This window comes from Pyrenophora tritici-repentis, chromosome 9 (genome assembly GCF_003171515.1).
Source record: "Pyrenophora tritici-repentis strain M4 chromosome 9, whole genome shotgun sequence".
Lineage (NCBI taxonomy): Eukaryota > Fungi > Ascomycota > Dothideomycetes > Pleosporales > Pleosporaceae > Pyrenophora > Pyrenophora tritici-repentis.
In genome coordinates, this window is record NC_089398.1 from 196432 (window position 1) to 210654 (window position 14223).

Here is a 14223-nt window from a genome sequence, read left to right on the forward strand (position 1 = left end):
TTGTTGATTTCTGTGCCTAAGTAGGCTAGGCTCGCTGTGGTCGATGTTGTTGGTCTCTCTTTAGCTGCTTCCTTTGCTAGCGTGTCGGCTTTTTCGTTGCCCTTGACGTCGTTATGTCCTGGGGCCCACTGCAGGTGGATCGATGCTTTCTTTGTCGTTATTCTCTTTGCAGCTCTGATGCATCTTAGTAGCCACTGTTGTCCCGGGTTGTCCGATAGGTTGTTAAGCCTATGGATTGCTGCTTGGTTGTCTGCGTATACGTAGATCTCTTGGCCTTCTTGTGCCACTGTAGCCGCGTGTTCAAATGCCTGTGCTATCCCCTCTAGTTCACCGTTGTAGACTAGTTGGGAGCATCCAATGTTTGTCTTTTGAGAAAAGGTTTCTTCGTGGGTGGAGCTGTACGCTACTACACCTACGCCGATCCCTATTCCCTTGTCGTGTTGTGAGGCATCTGAGTAGATTGCGGTGAAGTTATCTCCGCTCCTTGATAGGATATAATCCGTGTGTGCAATTGCCTCTTCCTCTTTGCTCTTTTTTGATACAGTAACCTTGTAGTTAAGACTTTCCCATGGTCTGAACCTATATGGGATTATCTTTTCTACGCTATTGTTGTCTCTCTCTGGGATTGACTTAACAATAGTGTATAGTTGTCTATGCTGGTTTGGCTTTTTGTAGCTAGCTTTGTCTGTATTTGTGATCCTTGTAATTGCTTTCTGGATTGGGTGGTTGCTGGATAGCTGGTGTGCTCTAGACGCATACTTTCGGTTGTTGGTGTTGAGTCTAATTGCAGGTGACGTAAGTCCGGATTCAATGCTTGTTGGTAGGGATGGTGACGTTCTAAACACTCCAATTATCTTTCTACACGCCAGGTTGTGCAGTGATTGTAGGAGGCTAGTGGCGTAGCTTTGGTTCTTCCAGTATATTTGTGATCCGTAGTCTGCAACGCTTGTGACGCATGCTAGGTATAGTTGTCGTACTGCTTTTGGGGAGAGTCCTCTTTCGATGTTGGCTAGTCTCCCTAGTCTATAGAATGCTTTCCTTGCTTGGCTTACGCGTGTAGCAATATGTTCCTTGAAGGACAGTCTATTGTCTATGTGGATACCTAGCCATTTGATTGTGTCTTTCGGTTCTACAATGGTGTTGTCTGGAAGCTGTAGGCTTCTCTCTTTTCTCTCTTTCTTGGCGGTAAAGTGGATGAGCTCTGTCTTAGCTATATCGAACATAATCGCTAAGTTTTTCCCTCGGTGAGATAGTAGGCGGACTTGCTGTTCTAGTATTTTGACATTTTTCTTTAGCGATGTTGAGGATGTCGATAGAGATAGGTCGTCAATATAGGATAGGTTGAAGCTTTGTAGTCCTGGGAAGAGGTCTCTGGTGTAGATAAGAAAGAAGATTGGAGACACTGGGCTGCCTTGAGGTATCCCAGCTATTATCTCGGAGAATTCTTGTGTCTTATTGTCGAAGGAGAGTCTTAGCGATCTGTTTGAGAAGAAGGATTTTGTCCAAGCGATAAGACTAATTGGAAGGCCTAGCTTCTTAAGCGTTCGCAGGAATTGATTGTGTGAGACGTGGTCAAATGCTCCCTTTACGTCTAGGAAGATAGTTGATGTTATTTGGCCTTTCTGTTTCTGGTGCTGAATTTGGTCGATGAGTAGCATAGCTGCATCTATTGCAGATTTCTTGAGTCTACCCCCAATTTGGGTTGGGTGTAGTAGCTCTGTGATTTCTGCTAGATTGCTCAGCCTACTTGCGGTGATCCTCTCGTTAATCTTTCCTAAACAGCTTAATAGAGTGATAACTCTGTAGGCTTTTGGGATTGAATAGTCTGGTTTTGATGCCTTTTTAAGAACAGCTCCTGTAGCTTGTTTCCAGCATTTTGGGTGGTATCCATAGTTGAATAGGAGTGAGAAAGCTCTAAACATTGTTTGCGGTTGAGCTTTGTACGCGGCTGTGATTATGTCTTGTGTTATTGCATCTGGTCCTGGGGTGCTACTTTTGACTTGACTTGAGCATGCTCGTTCTAGTTCAGTCGTGGATAGTGCTGGCCAATCCCATCTCTTTTCCTGGTAGTTGGTGAATGTGGGCGCTTCGGTTATGGGCGGTGGTGGGAATAGCGTGTTGCGGAACGCTTGGCATTTCTTGTCGAATGATGTTTCTCCTTGTATAGGTGGAATTCTTTCGACTTTGTTATCCTTTGTATATGCCATGGCTTTGTAGATTGACTGCGGGTCTTCCTTCTCTAGGAATTCATTCCAGTGTTTCCTTTTAGCGTCTTTGATTGCCTTGTTGTAGGTGTTTCGTGCACGTAGGAAGTCTCTTTTCTCTAGGTAGGCGTCGTGTATCGCAGTAGTTTCGAGCTTTTCTTTAAAAATCCTTCTATAGTGGGAAGTGTCTTGTCGTAGCTTTGTCAGCTCTTTGTTCCACCAAGCTTTTGGTTTTGGACCAAGTCTAGTGATAGGGATAGCTTTGTTTGCTGCAGTTTGGATTGCTTGAGTTATTGCTTTACCAATCTCTTCTAGCTGTTGCTCTAGCTCTGTATTGTTGCCGAGGAGGAGGTCCATTAAGTCTGCCTTTCTTGGATCACTGATCTGGTCCATATCTTGCAAGGTTTGACTGTTTTGGATTGCCGTTTCTAGTTCTTTGTTGAAGGTGTCCCAGTTAGCCTTTGCAGTATTAAATCTGGGTTGGTTTGTCGGGTTTTCTACAAGGTCTGCGTTTGTTTGGATGGAGAATAGGAGGCCGTAGTGATCTGATCCAGTTTCAGGTATAGTCTGCCAGTCCGTAGCTTTGCTAGCCAAGTCTGGAGTGACAAGTGAGAGGTCTAGGACTGTTTCTCTAGATAGGTGTGGTCTGAAGAATGTGCCTACTCCTGGTGTGTTTAGGAGCTCTAGATCTTGTTCTTCAATCCAGTCAATAAATGGCTGTGCTCCTTGGCTCGTCGTTGGGCATAGCGGGTCCCACAATGGATGGTGCTCGTTGCTATCTAGTACTAAAATAGAACTTGGCGGAAGCTTAGTGTTAAGTATAGCTCTGGGCAGTGTTTTTTCCCCTTCGGCGTTTGTTTGGTTGTATACGTTAAATAGGTTAAATTGGAAATTAGAACCTTTTATTGTAATAGCCTTTGCGTCTGGGTCTATTTTGAAGTCGTTTTGGGTGAATGTCTCTGCTTCTAGTGTTCTAGATATATAAAATAGAACCCTAGGGCGGACGGGTAGGTTTGTTACTGGTAAGATCTGGATAAACGCAGTGTGATTTATGGATCTTGCTGTTGCGTAGTTGTCGTTGGTAGTTAGCCATGGCTCTTGAATTGCAATTATATCAGCTTTAAGTTCAACTGCAAGTTGCAGTGTAGACTCAGTCGCTGTAATGCTCTTGTTGAGATTGACTTGGAGGATCCTAATGTTGTTCAACATTAAAATCCTGCGGGGATGCTCTTTGTTACTGCTTGGTAGAGTTCGCACTCTTTGCTGTTTGCAAAGTGGGGCTCTTTGCAGTTACTACAGTGGGGGAGTGTATGGTTGCAGGGTTTTCCTTTTGTATTACACACTGAGCATTTGTGTGTTGTAGTTGCATGTTCTTCTCCGCACAAATTGCATGCTGGTTGGTTTCGGCATCTAGTGGCTGGGTGGCCAAATTGTTGGCAGTTTAGGCATTGGGTAGATGCTGCTATAGGCTTAAACTTTTCGGTGAAGAGAGTTTGTCCAAGGATTGTAATTCTACCACCAAGTCTGGCTGCGTCTTCGGCTGTTTTGAATGCTATTACAATAGAGCTGTTCTTCTTGTTTTGCCATTCTCTTGATATCCAGTATGGGTTGCCAGTAATTTGTAGTCCGTTGTTGTATGCTGGGATTTCTGTGTGGAGTATCTCTAGTGTCTCTGCTCCCTCCCATTCTGTTGGCACATTATGTACTACTACTTTCGTCCATGATTCTAGTAGTTGTACATTCTTTAGCTCAAACTTTTGATGCCATATATGCTTGTGTTGGACTAGGTATTCTCCTGAGTAGGTTGGAGTGGTTGTGTCAGATTTTTATGGATGGGATCAAGTGTGTATTCTCTGTGTCTGTCTACGGCTCTGTCTGTGGGAGGTGGCCTCGCCTCGGGCTTGGCAGTGCTAAGTCCCGGCGCTAGCCCTGGTTTGGGGGTCTCATGTCCTTCCCCAACCACCATCGGCTCGATCATGGAGCAAAACCTCGCCTCAATCTGACACACCCCCTCAGCTCGGCGCTCCTCGGCAGCCTGAGCTGGAGTGGTCTTTGCGACATTCATACCGGACTATATAACAAGACTTTCCATCTTCTCTAGAATTTCCTCTGGATCTGCTTCCTCTACGTCTCGTTCCTTCACTTCAACCAGTCCGACCTGCGTCAAGAACTGGGGCCAGTTGTTGGCAGGCAGGGTCTTCGTGAAACCATCGGCGAGCATTTCGCCAGACGGTACATACACGACTCTGATAGACTTTCGCTTTGCCTCTTGCCTCAGCCAGTGATTGTGGATGTCCACGTGACGGAGTTTCGTCGTCAGCTGAGAGATCTCCTCGTTGATCAGCCGGATCGTCTGCGTATTATCGCACTGTATCGTAATTGTCTTCTCCGTCAACTCTACCCGAAGCTCCTCTAGCAGCATCCGCACAAACATGGACTCCTTAGCCACTTGCGATAGCGCGAGGAGTTCTGCTTCGGTCGTAGATGTCGTGATGGTATCTTGTTTGTTCGCCCTCCATGCGATCAGTCCTCCAAATAGCTTGATAACGTACCCTTGGGAGCTCTTGCGATCCGCGGTGTTGTCCGCAAAGGATGCATCGCTAGCTACTACCAATTGGTCGTCTCCTCCGAATGATAAGGATAGAAGCTTGGTTGACTCCAGGTACAACAGCACTCGGTCAGCGGCTTCTTGATGTAGTGGACCAGGGTTTGTGAGGAACCGGGCGAGTCGTGATACTGGGAATGCGACATCGGGTCGGGTGTTGACGGCGGCGAAGAGTAACGATCCAATCTTGCGTTGATACAAGTTAATCTCTCCAGGAGTCGCCAAACCCTCACGTGCAACTAGTTCGACTCTAGCCATTGGTGTGTTGTGTCGTTGGTCCTTGTTCGTTGCCAGCCGTGCAATCTTCTCAACATAAGCTTTCTGTGACAGCCAGATCTTTCGCTTCTCTCGGTCCCGTATAACTTCTACTCCTAAAAACCACTGCAAATCCTTTCCTCCGGTCAGGTTGTATCGCTGTTTCAGTTCCTCTTCCACTTTCCGAGCTACTTCCGCGTGCCGTTTCGAAGAGGCAAGGATAATGTCATCAACATAAAAGAAGATGAACACTCCGTCTCGGATCATGCAGCAAGGTTCGTGGGGAACTGGCGAGAACCCGATTTCTAGAAGGAAGGCAGTGAAGTGTCTTTGCCAGAGCAATGGCGAGATCCGTAGGCCGTACAGCGCTTTGTTTAGTTGCAGTATTGTTCCCTGCTTCCTGTATCCTGGGGGCATCCGCATGTACACTGTTCGATCAATATCTGCGTTGACGAAGGCGTTCGATACGTCGTATTGCTTCAGCTCTAGGTCAAACCGGGCCGCAATCGACACTAGCATCCGAAACGATCTTCCGGCCAGTGTAGCAGCGTAGGTTTCTTGTGCGGTGACATTTCGTTGCTGGTCTCCACGCACTACCAATCGCGCCTTACACTTCTGGAATCGATGGTGCTTGTCAAATTTGTAGGTGTATACCCACATTGAGTCCAGTACCTGCTGGTCGGTCTTCCGAGCCGTCTTCGCCGGGACCTCTGACCAGGATCTGGTTTCCTTGTGGCTATGGAGATGTGTAATCTCAGCCTCTTTGAAAAAATAGAACAACTCGTGATCCTCTCGCAGGCCGTTCGCTTGGGGAGGCGGTGGCAGCTGGCTGCGATGAGGCTTCTTGCCGTTTCGCATCATACGCTCAAGCTTTGCCTTGTCCAGTCGCTCTCCTGCCAAGTTTTGAACGTTTCCTGCCTTGGTGCCTGCCATAAAGGCGGCTGCCCATGGCTCCTTCAACATCCTGTGTTCCGGATGGAGGATACCACTCGCGAGACCTTGTTTGCCGTAGCTAGTGTCAAGACCTTGTTTCCCGTAGGCAGTCTCTTCGGATTGTAGGCCGTAGCCTCCGGCATCGCATTGTTCGCGTGGAACGCCTGCGGATAGACCATGTTCGCGCTGTGCGCCAGTCTGTACACCATGTTCGCCGTAGCTAGTGTCAAGACCTTGTTTCCCGTAGGCAGTCTCTTCGGATTGTAGGCCGTAGCCTCCGGCATCGCATTGTTCGCGTGGAACGCCTGCGGATAGACCATGTTCGCGCTGTGCGCCAGTCTGTACACCATGTTCGCCGTAGCTAGTGTCAAGACCTTGTTTCCCGTAGGCAGTCTCTTCGGATTGTAGGCCGTAGCCTCCGGTATCATCGTCCCTGAAGGGGTGTTCCACATTAGTTAGCATTTGAGCAAGCAGTGCTGCCGGTGGGGGCGTATGTGGTGGCGTCGGATAAGGTACTACCTTCCTTCCCGCCTCATCATACTCGAGCCGCCCATTTTCCGGCGCTCTAGCAATGGTCTCATCTTCGTAGAAAGTTCCAAGTTCTTCCCGTGTGGGATTTGGTCCAGGGGGCAGTTCAATAGTTCGAATCCATGCTGCTATCTCCTCTGTAGTGCTATGCATAAGATTGTCCATAACCTCTTTATGCTCTCCACTATATACGACTTCCTCGTCGAATACAACGTCGCGAGTGCTAATGACCTTGCCTATAGATGGTACCCAAATTCGGAATATGTTCGTCGAACGGTAACCAACTAAGTACCCTATCCAGGCTTTCGGGTCAAATCTCTGTAGACGTCCTTTTCCTCGCTTCGTGTCATCCGTCATCGCAAATGCCTTACAGCCGTACGCTCGTAAATGCGACAGGTTGGGCTTGCGTGGTGATGTAACAACTCCATTCTGGAAAGCGATTGCCGTGAAGAACATCTCGTATGGAGATCTCCAGCGGTTCTGATATTTCGGCGTCCTGTTGTGTAGGTAGACGGCGGTCCGGGCGATTTCCGGCCATTGGTCCCACGGCAGATGTGCATCGAGTCGCATTGCTCGACCCTTTTCTTTTACCACACCCCCTGAGCGTTCGGCTCCTCCGTTTTGCGCTTGCGTATCGGGGGCGGAAGGCTCGAGTACTATACCTCTTGTTCTGCACCATCTGGCGACCTCTGGCTTCACGGAAAATATCTCGTTGTCCGTCTCAATAACCTTTACCGTTATACCAAATTGATTCATCATAAAGGTGACGAACATCTTAAGGCTTTTAAGGATGACTCTTGCCGTTCGGTTGTCACTAAGATAGAAATCCCATATGTATCCCGTAACGCGGCAGTTAATAAGCATCTGACTCTTCTCCTTGGTCGTACTTTCTGCTTCGTAGTCGTGAAAGTCGATCGCAACTCGCTCTCCCGGACCTTCTAAAATAGTCCGGGGCGTCCGTCGTATCATTCGCTTCGACTTTGATATCCCACAGGCATCGCATTTCACTGTGGGGACCCCGACGATCTTCACCCCCTCAGATTGGTTCACTAGGTGTTCTAGGGCGTCGGATCCAGGGTGGCCAAGTCTCTTGTGCCAGACTATAGCCTCAGCTCGTTTTCGTACGGCTGTCCTGCGCGTTGGCTGCTGCGTTGAAAACGCTGCTCGCGCCTCAGCGTCATTGAGTTCCAGTATCCATTGTCCGTACTTCTCGTGTAGTACTGCCAGTTCGCTATCGTCGGACCGTCGGAGGATTGTTGGGTCGGATTTGGTGTCCCACCAAAGACCTTGCCGGCGGAGTATCCGGAAGGAGACAAGACTGCAGTGTAGGTCAGGGCAGTAGGCGACGTTCTCGAGGTAGAGGAGACGGTGACCGTCTGCGCTATCTACTCTCAGAGTAACTGAACCGTATGCCTTAATCCACACCCTTGTATTGCCTGCCCAGAGGAAGTCTCCTGTCATAGGCGGTCGAATATTCGTGAATCGTCCGAGGTCGTTGCCGACGTGTATAGTGGTTCCGGAGTCCATTATGTAAGAGCGTTGAAGTGGGTACTTAGATTCCTTTGCCATAAATGATGAGGCACAGATTATAAGGTTGATCTGGCCTATGTTCCGGCCTTCTGGTCACTCGACAGTATCCTCTACCGGAGTGCTCTGTGACTTCTTAATCTGGGGTGTCCCTAATTTAGCTCTCTTGGCTCCCCTTATCTCTTGTTCGAGATCAGTGTCGCTATCAATTCGGTGCTGAGCCATCGTCTTCAGTGTTTCACGTGGCTTCCACCAAACAGGGGCGCAGTGATCGGAATGGTCTGGTCTGACTTGGTCTTGGTCTGGTCTAGACCGCCAAGACTTGGTCTGGTCTGGCGATTTTTTGAGACCGTGGTCGGACCGGTCCGGCTATAAATAGGTCCACGTGACTAGATCTTAGACTAATCTAGCCAGAAAATTTAGCACAATATGAGTCATTAAGATCAAGGTAAGTCTTCTACTTACATAGAACAATCAAGTCCTTAACAACCTACTTATATACTATTGTTATGGAGCCTTCAACACCAACCTCACCGTCCCCATCGAATATTATAAGACTAGATTTAACGTCTCTTACTCCATCTCCTATCCCCACGTCATCACCCACCCCTATACTATCACCCACTCCTATTCAATATCACGAATCTCCAGATGAGTTCGTGCAGGGCGGTATCACGTACGTGAAACGTGCAATAATTGCAAGGAAGGATTTCCGTCAAGGTACATCACACATCTGGAAGTACGGACTCCAATACATTCGAGATAGCGATAAGAAAGAGGTGTATTACTGCCATGAGTGCAGGGTTGGGAAGAGCAAGCAAGAGTTGTTTGTCATCAATGGCACTTCTAGGATCCGGAATCACCTGGAACAGAAGCACCAGATTGATCCCCAGAGTGGCATCAAGCGAAAGGGTTCTGTACGGAAGTCTATAATCGACCAGCAAAAGGATGGGGCTGCTTCCAGCATCTTTTTCTGGAAGGAGTCAGTAGAGAAGTTTAAAGAGCTTCTAATTCGTTGGATTGTGTACTGCCATATCGCCTTCTTTCAATTAGAGAACCAGTACTTTCGTGAACTACTCCTCTTTTTAAATCCGGCACTACTCAACCACCTCCCGAAGGCTGCGAAGACTATCCGAAGCTGGGTAATGAATGCATTCATATCGAAGAAGCAACAGCTTAGGGAGGACCTACACCATTCACGGAGTAGGATCTCTATCTCCTTTGATCTCTGGACTTCACCAAACCCTTACGCTATCCTAGGCGTCGTCGCTATGTGGATTGATACTACCGGCATGCGACGTGTTACCGCTTTAGGTATGCGACGTATATACGGCGAACATACTGGAGAGAATCTTGGATCGGTGGTCCTTGAATTGCTGGAAGAATACGACATTAGCGGAGATCAGATTGGATACTTTATGCTGGATAATGCCTCGGCAAATGATACCGCTGTTGAGTTTATACTCAAGGATCTCTGCCCATGGATGAAGTCAAAACAACGTCGTCATCGCCGGCTGCGTTGCTTGGGCCATGTCATCAACCTCTGTTGCCAGGCGTTCCTTATCAGAGATGTCAACAAGCAAGTCAAGCTGGCTTGATTCTTATCGATTGCAGATCACAGACAATATAGAGGCTCGTGCACAGTGGCACGTCCCAGAGAATGGTCTGTGATCTGCAATCGATAAGAATCAAGCCAGCTTGACTTGCTTGTTGACATCTCTGTTCCTTATGGGGCGAAACTGTGAGAAGTATCTTGCGAAGCTGGAGAAGCATCATCAACGTGGCGACTATACGAAGGTGGAAGAGCTCTGGAAGAAGTTCGGATGTTTGGGTCGTCTTCACAACCTGGTGCGATACATCAGGCTTACTCCACAACGGCGTGAGGAGTTTGCTACAATTATTATCGGCGGAGATCTTTCGCAATTCGACGGGCTTGAGCTTATCCAGAACAACTCGACCCGCTGGAACTCATGGTTTTATTCGATTACACGTGCATTAAATGTTCGAGAACGTTTAGAGCTCTTCTCGGCTCGTCATGTACCTGGAAAGGGCTCCGTAGGGATCGCGAACTTTAAGCTTGATGGACAGCACTGGTTTGAGCTTGAAAAGATTGAACTCGCTCTCAAAGACTTCTATGCTGCAACTTTGCTTTCTGAAGGTAAGAAGACGTCACTTGCGGACTGGTTTTCAACTTTGGACTGCCTTCTCCGGGAGATAAGCGAGACGAAGGATCACTACCACGACATCCACACTGAGGACGATAACAACTTTACATGGAAGTACCTTCAAGGCTGCGCTGATGCTGCTTGGTTAAAGTGCGTTGAGTACTATAACAATCAGCAGCTGAATTGGCAAAATCGATTCCCTGAAGATACTGACCTTCCACCGGCATATTATGCGGCTCAAATCCTTGATCCATATCGCAAGTGGGGATGGTTCAGGCAAGAGTGGGTTCTTCATGGCGACGAAGAGAAGAAGAGGTGGTTTGAAAACGCACAATTAGCGGTGAAGCATCTCTGGGAGACAGAGTATAAGGGAAGGTACCCTGTCGAGATGCTGCCACCACCAGCCAGGAAGGAGAGAGATCCTGACCCAGCATTTGATCGCCAGCGGGAACATAAGCGCATTCGAATAGACGCTCCAGTTTCTACAACTGATTTGTATGAACAATACATCTCTACTGACCGGCTTCATAACGAAGAGGCAGGTTGCAATGAGGCTATTGCGTACTGGCTATCTCGCTACGACTCCCAACGAGATCTCGCTCGCTTCGCTCTAGACATGTTTGCGATCTCGCCTATGTCGGATGAATGCGAACGTCTTTTTAGTAGCGCGAAGCTTACTATCGTCGATCGCCGTGGTAGGCTGAAGGCAGATATTATAGAAGCGTGCGAGTGTCTCCGGGCCTGGTATGGAAAGCCCCAAGCTGAGGGGAACAGCGATATCGAGGATAGTGAGAACGAAGACGACTAGATTGACAGTCAGTAGTAAAACACATTTCCTCGGCTTCCTTCTTTGCTTCAGCCTCATTCTTGGCGGTCTTGTTGGTCGGACCGGTCTGGTCGGACCGGTCCTTATGTAAGCACCTGGTCTGGTCTGGTCTGTACCCTCAGACCAGACCAGACCAGACCATTCCGATCACTGCAGGGGCGTTGTGCGGAAACGCGTACCAACAATCCTTTAGTTCGTGCTGTTGGTCGCATACCTTGCATTGTTTCCTATCCTTGCCCGGTCCGGGAGTCTTTCGGCTTTTGCCGCGACCTCGCTTTCCTGGGGCCTTCTCGGCGGCGTCATCTGCGTCTTCGCCGTTCAGTTGAGGTCCACTTGCTACAAAGGCGGCCTTCGGGACCTTGTGTTTGATCGGATGCAACAGTGAGGCGTACTCTCGGAACTGTTTAATCATCATCCGTACAGTGACACGTGGGTCTTTATTTCCACCGGCCATGAACGCGGTAGTCCATTCTGGTGATGGTTTGAGAACTGCTTTGACGAAATCCTCCTTGATAAACTCTTCGTCTTGGCATTCAGGTATGCCAAGGGCCTTGCCTTCCGTGATTGCATGGTCCATCTCAGTTAGCCAGGTCTCCCACTGTGCTAACAACCTCATCGGTTTTTGGGCCGCGAGGTAACGTTCTCTCGCACGTTTGAGTTCCTCCTTCGTGTCAATCCCAACATTTGCGGCTAAGTTTTCAATCCACTGCCGATGGGAAAGACCTGCCTTGCAGCAGTTGTAGAAGAGGTGTTGTGACACAGTCTTCCTTATGTGCTCGGTGAGCTTTCCAAGTCCGGTCCGCTCTTGTTGATATCTCTGGTTAAGTATTTTAAACTCTTCTAGTTGTATTCGGTAATAATCGATATCTTCTTTATAGGACGTCTTCGCGTTCGTCGCGAGGTCCGAGGGTCGTACCGGTACGTAGGCTGGCGCTTCGGCGCTATCGTCGCCGATCGCTTGGCGATATTGGGTAACGTGCAGATTCGTCGCTGCAGTTGATGGCTGATAGCTTCCGATAAGTGGAGCTAGTGGTGGTTGTGGTTCTATTAGAGGGATCCCACGTTGCTTTGGATCTACCTTTTCCCACACTTGGTATGCGGCGCATTCCGCTTGTAGTTGTTGGTACCATTTAGCCCAATTGGTATAATCCGTTAGGATCACTGTTGGATCTCTGTTTGATAGTACAGACATCTTGTCGATGAGTTTTGATGACTCTTCGGTTCGGCGCTTACGTGTTGTAGCGTGGGGATCGTCGTATTGACGGTATTTGTAGTATAAAGTAACTTTGATTGACTCTTCTGTACTCGGTACAGGCAGTGAGACTCTTAATTGTCAGATTTTTATGGATGGGATCAGGTGTGTATTCTCTGTGTCTGTCTACGGCTCTGTCTGTGGGAGGTGGCCTCGCCTCGGGCTTGGCAGTGCTAAGTCCCGGCGCTAGCCCTGGTTTGGGGGTCTCATGTCCTTCCCCAACCACCATCGGCTCGATCATGGAGCAAAACCTCGCCTCAATCTGACAACTTAACACTAAGAAACATTATAATAATAGCTATCGTACGTGGCTTAATAACTTCATGTTGAGGTGTTGATTTTTGTCAAAGGTGGGGAGAAACTTGTAGTATTGGGACTATGGGAGTGAGAGACTATATACGAATGCCAAGGCGCTAGCCGCAGGGACCAGGTAATCACGTGGGTTCACCTCACCACTGACACACCCCCCGCATGAGGCTGAAGTGCTTGGATTCTCAAGGACGTATACTCATGCAATACAAAGTGGTGAAGGAGAAGGCAAAGGAGAAGGTAACCGGTGTCGTAGCCAAGCGGGCACACGTGTGTAGGCGCTATTGTTTCTGGCGGAAATCCTAGGGGAGACGGAAGGCTAGCGCTCTTCAATGCCTCTCTACGAGAAGGCGGCGCAGCGATTGTTTGTCGGGTAGGGGACGTATAAGCTGCTAAGTGCTGAAAGTTGTAGCGGCTTGTAGAGAATAGGCTGAGCCGCAGAGCCAGTGCGACTTGCTTAACCTAGTGTAAGGGCGTGCGAGGCTCTATCGGGATCGCAGCAGAGAGGAGATAAGCAGTGGTCGGGCCTGTCGGTTAACCGGTAGTGTCGCTCGTAGGGAATAGGCTGAGCCGCAAAGCTAGTGCGACTTGCTTAACCTAATTTAAGGCCGCGCGAGGTTCTGTCGGGATCGCAGCGGAGGTAGGAGATGAGCAGTGGAATGTGCCTGACGAGGCGGAGGTGATCGTGAGACAGCTGGGGGCCTCTTCGTATTGGGCCTGCTTGGCTTTTGGTGACTGTGAAGGACGTGCCTAGTAGGGGCTCTGGTTCTAGCTTTGGTTCTGGCTCGGTGGCTCTGGCTCGGTGGCTCTGGCTCGGTGGCTCTGGCTCGGTGGCTCTGGCTCGGTGGCTCTGGCTCGGTGGCTCTGGTTCTTGCTCGGTAGCTCTGGCTTTGGTTCTGTCGCTACAGGGCGCGTGAGTTCGTAATGGGATCACGTCGGTAAGCTGTGTTGACGAAGGTCCACGCGAGGTTCTGTCGGGATCGCAGCGGAGAGTAGTAGGCTGAGCCGCAGAGCCAGTGCGACTTGCTTAACCTAGTGTAAGGGCGGAGGTCGTAAGAGGTCTTTACTTGGTACTTGTGCTCAGAGGACATTCGCTGTGTGAGGTGGTGTCGGGATCACTGCAGTCGATAGAAGGCGAGTCGCGCGTCGTGATTTAATCGGGCGATCTGGCTGACGGAGTAACGTAGGGCCGTGCGCGAGGTGCTGTCGCAGTGGTGACGTGTTAACGATAGGGACTGTCGCGCCCTGTGCGGAAGTTCTCGAAGGTAAGGTTTAAATTTAAGATAGATGAGGAGATTAGCGTGCGCTAGTCGCTGCAATTATCCTCATAACAAGGCTTTAACAACAGCGACTACGGGAGCGGGTGAGGGCTCATAACCTGTCAAAGGTGGGGAGAATCATGTAGTATTGGGACTATGGGAGTAGACTCCGCAACAATCAATTCAATCCGGTCACTCTCCTAGACCCACTTACCTATCTAGGTAGGGCTTAAACTCCTATAGGTAACTACTAGGCTTAAAGCGGTAATCAATCAATCCAATCTGAACCTTCTAGGACCCACTTAATTGATTGTTGCGGACTGTGTATGGGAGTGAGAGACTATATACGAATGCCAAGGC

At 49.1% G+C, this 14223-nt stretch overlaps 5 protein-coding genes across 5 annotated transcripts; 2 read left to right on the forward strand and 3 right to left on the reverse strand.

The window, feature by feature from the left end:
• Nucleotides 1–4275: 4275 nt before the first annotated feature.
• On the reverse strand, nt 4276–8052 carry PtrM4_144460 (uncharacterized protein; the record flags this gene model as incomplete). Its single annotated transcript, XM_066109749.1, has 1 exon — nt 4276–8052. The coding sequence occupies one exon, from the start codon at nt 8050–8052 to the stop codon at nt 4276–4278; it is 3777 nt and encodes a 1258-aa protein (XP_065959732.1).
• A 509-nt stretch (nt 8053–8561) lies between these two features.
• PtrM4_144470 (uncharacterized protein) lies at nt 8562–9650 on the forward strand (the record flags this gene model as incomplete). Its single annotated transcript, XM_066109750.1, has 1 exon — nt 8562–9650. The coding sequence occupies one exon, from the start codon at nt 8562–8564 to the stop codon at nt 9648–9650; it is 1089 nt and encodes a 362-aa protein (XP_065959733.1).
• A 130-nt stretch (nt 9651–9780) lies between these two features.
• On the forward strand, nt 9781–11025 carry PtrM4_144480 (uncharacterized protein; the record flags this gene model as incomplete). Its single annotated transcript, XM_066109751.1, has 1 exon — nt 9781–11025. The coding sequence occupies one exon, from the start codon at nt 9781–9783 to the stop codon at nt 11023–11025; it is 1245 nt and encodes a 414-aa protein (XP_065959734.1).
• Nucleotides 11026–11161: 136 nt separating this feature from the next.
• Nucleotides 11162–12235, reverse strand: PtrM4_144490 (uncharacterized protein; the record flags this gene model as incomplete). The annotated part of the gene is made up of 1 exon (XM_066109752.1): nt 11162–12235. The coding sequence occupies one exon, from the start codon at nt 12233–12235 to the stop codon at nt 11162–11164; it is 1074 nt and encodes a 357-aa protein (XP_065959735.1).
• A 961-nt stretch (nt 12236–13196) lies between these two features.
• Nucleotides 13197–13695, reverse strand: PtrM4_144500 (uncharacterized protein; the record flags this gene model as incomplete). The annotated part of the gene is made up of 2 exons (XM_066109753.1): nt 13197–13506; nt 13568–13695. 2 exons carry the CDS (start codon nt 13693–13695, stop codon nt 13197–13199), a joined length of 438 nt encoding a protein of 145 aa, XP_065959736.1.
• Nucleotides 13696–14223: the final 528 nt, after the last annotated feature.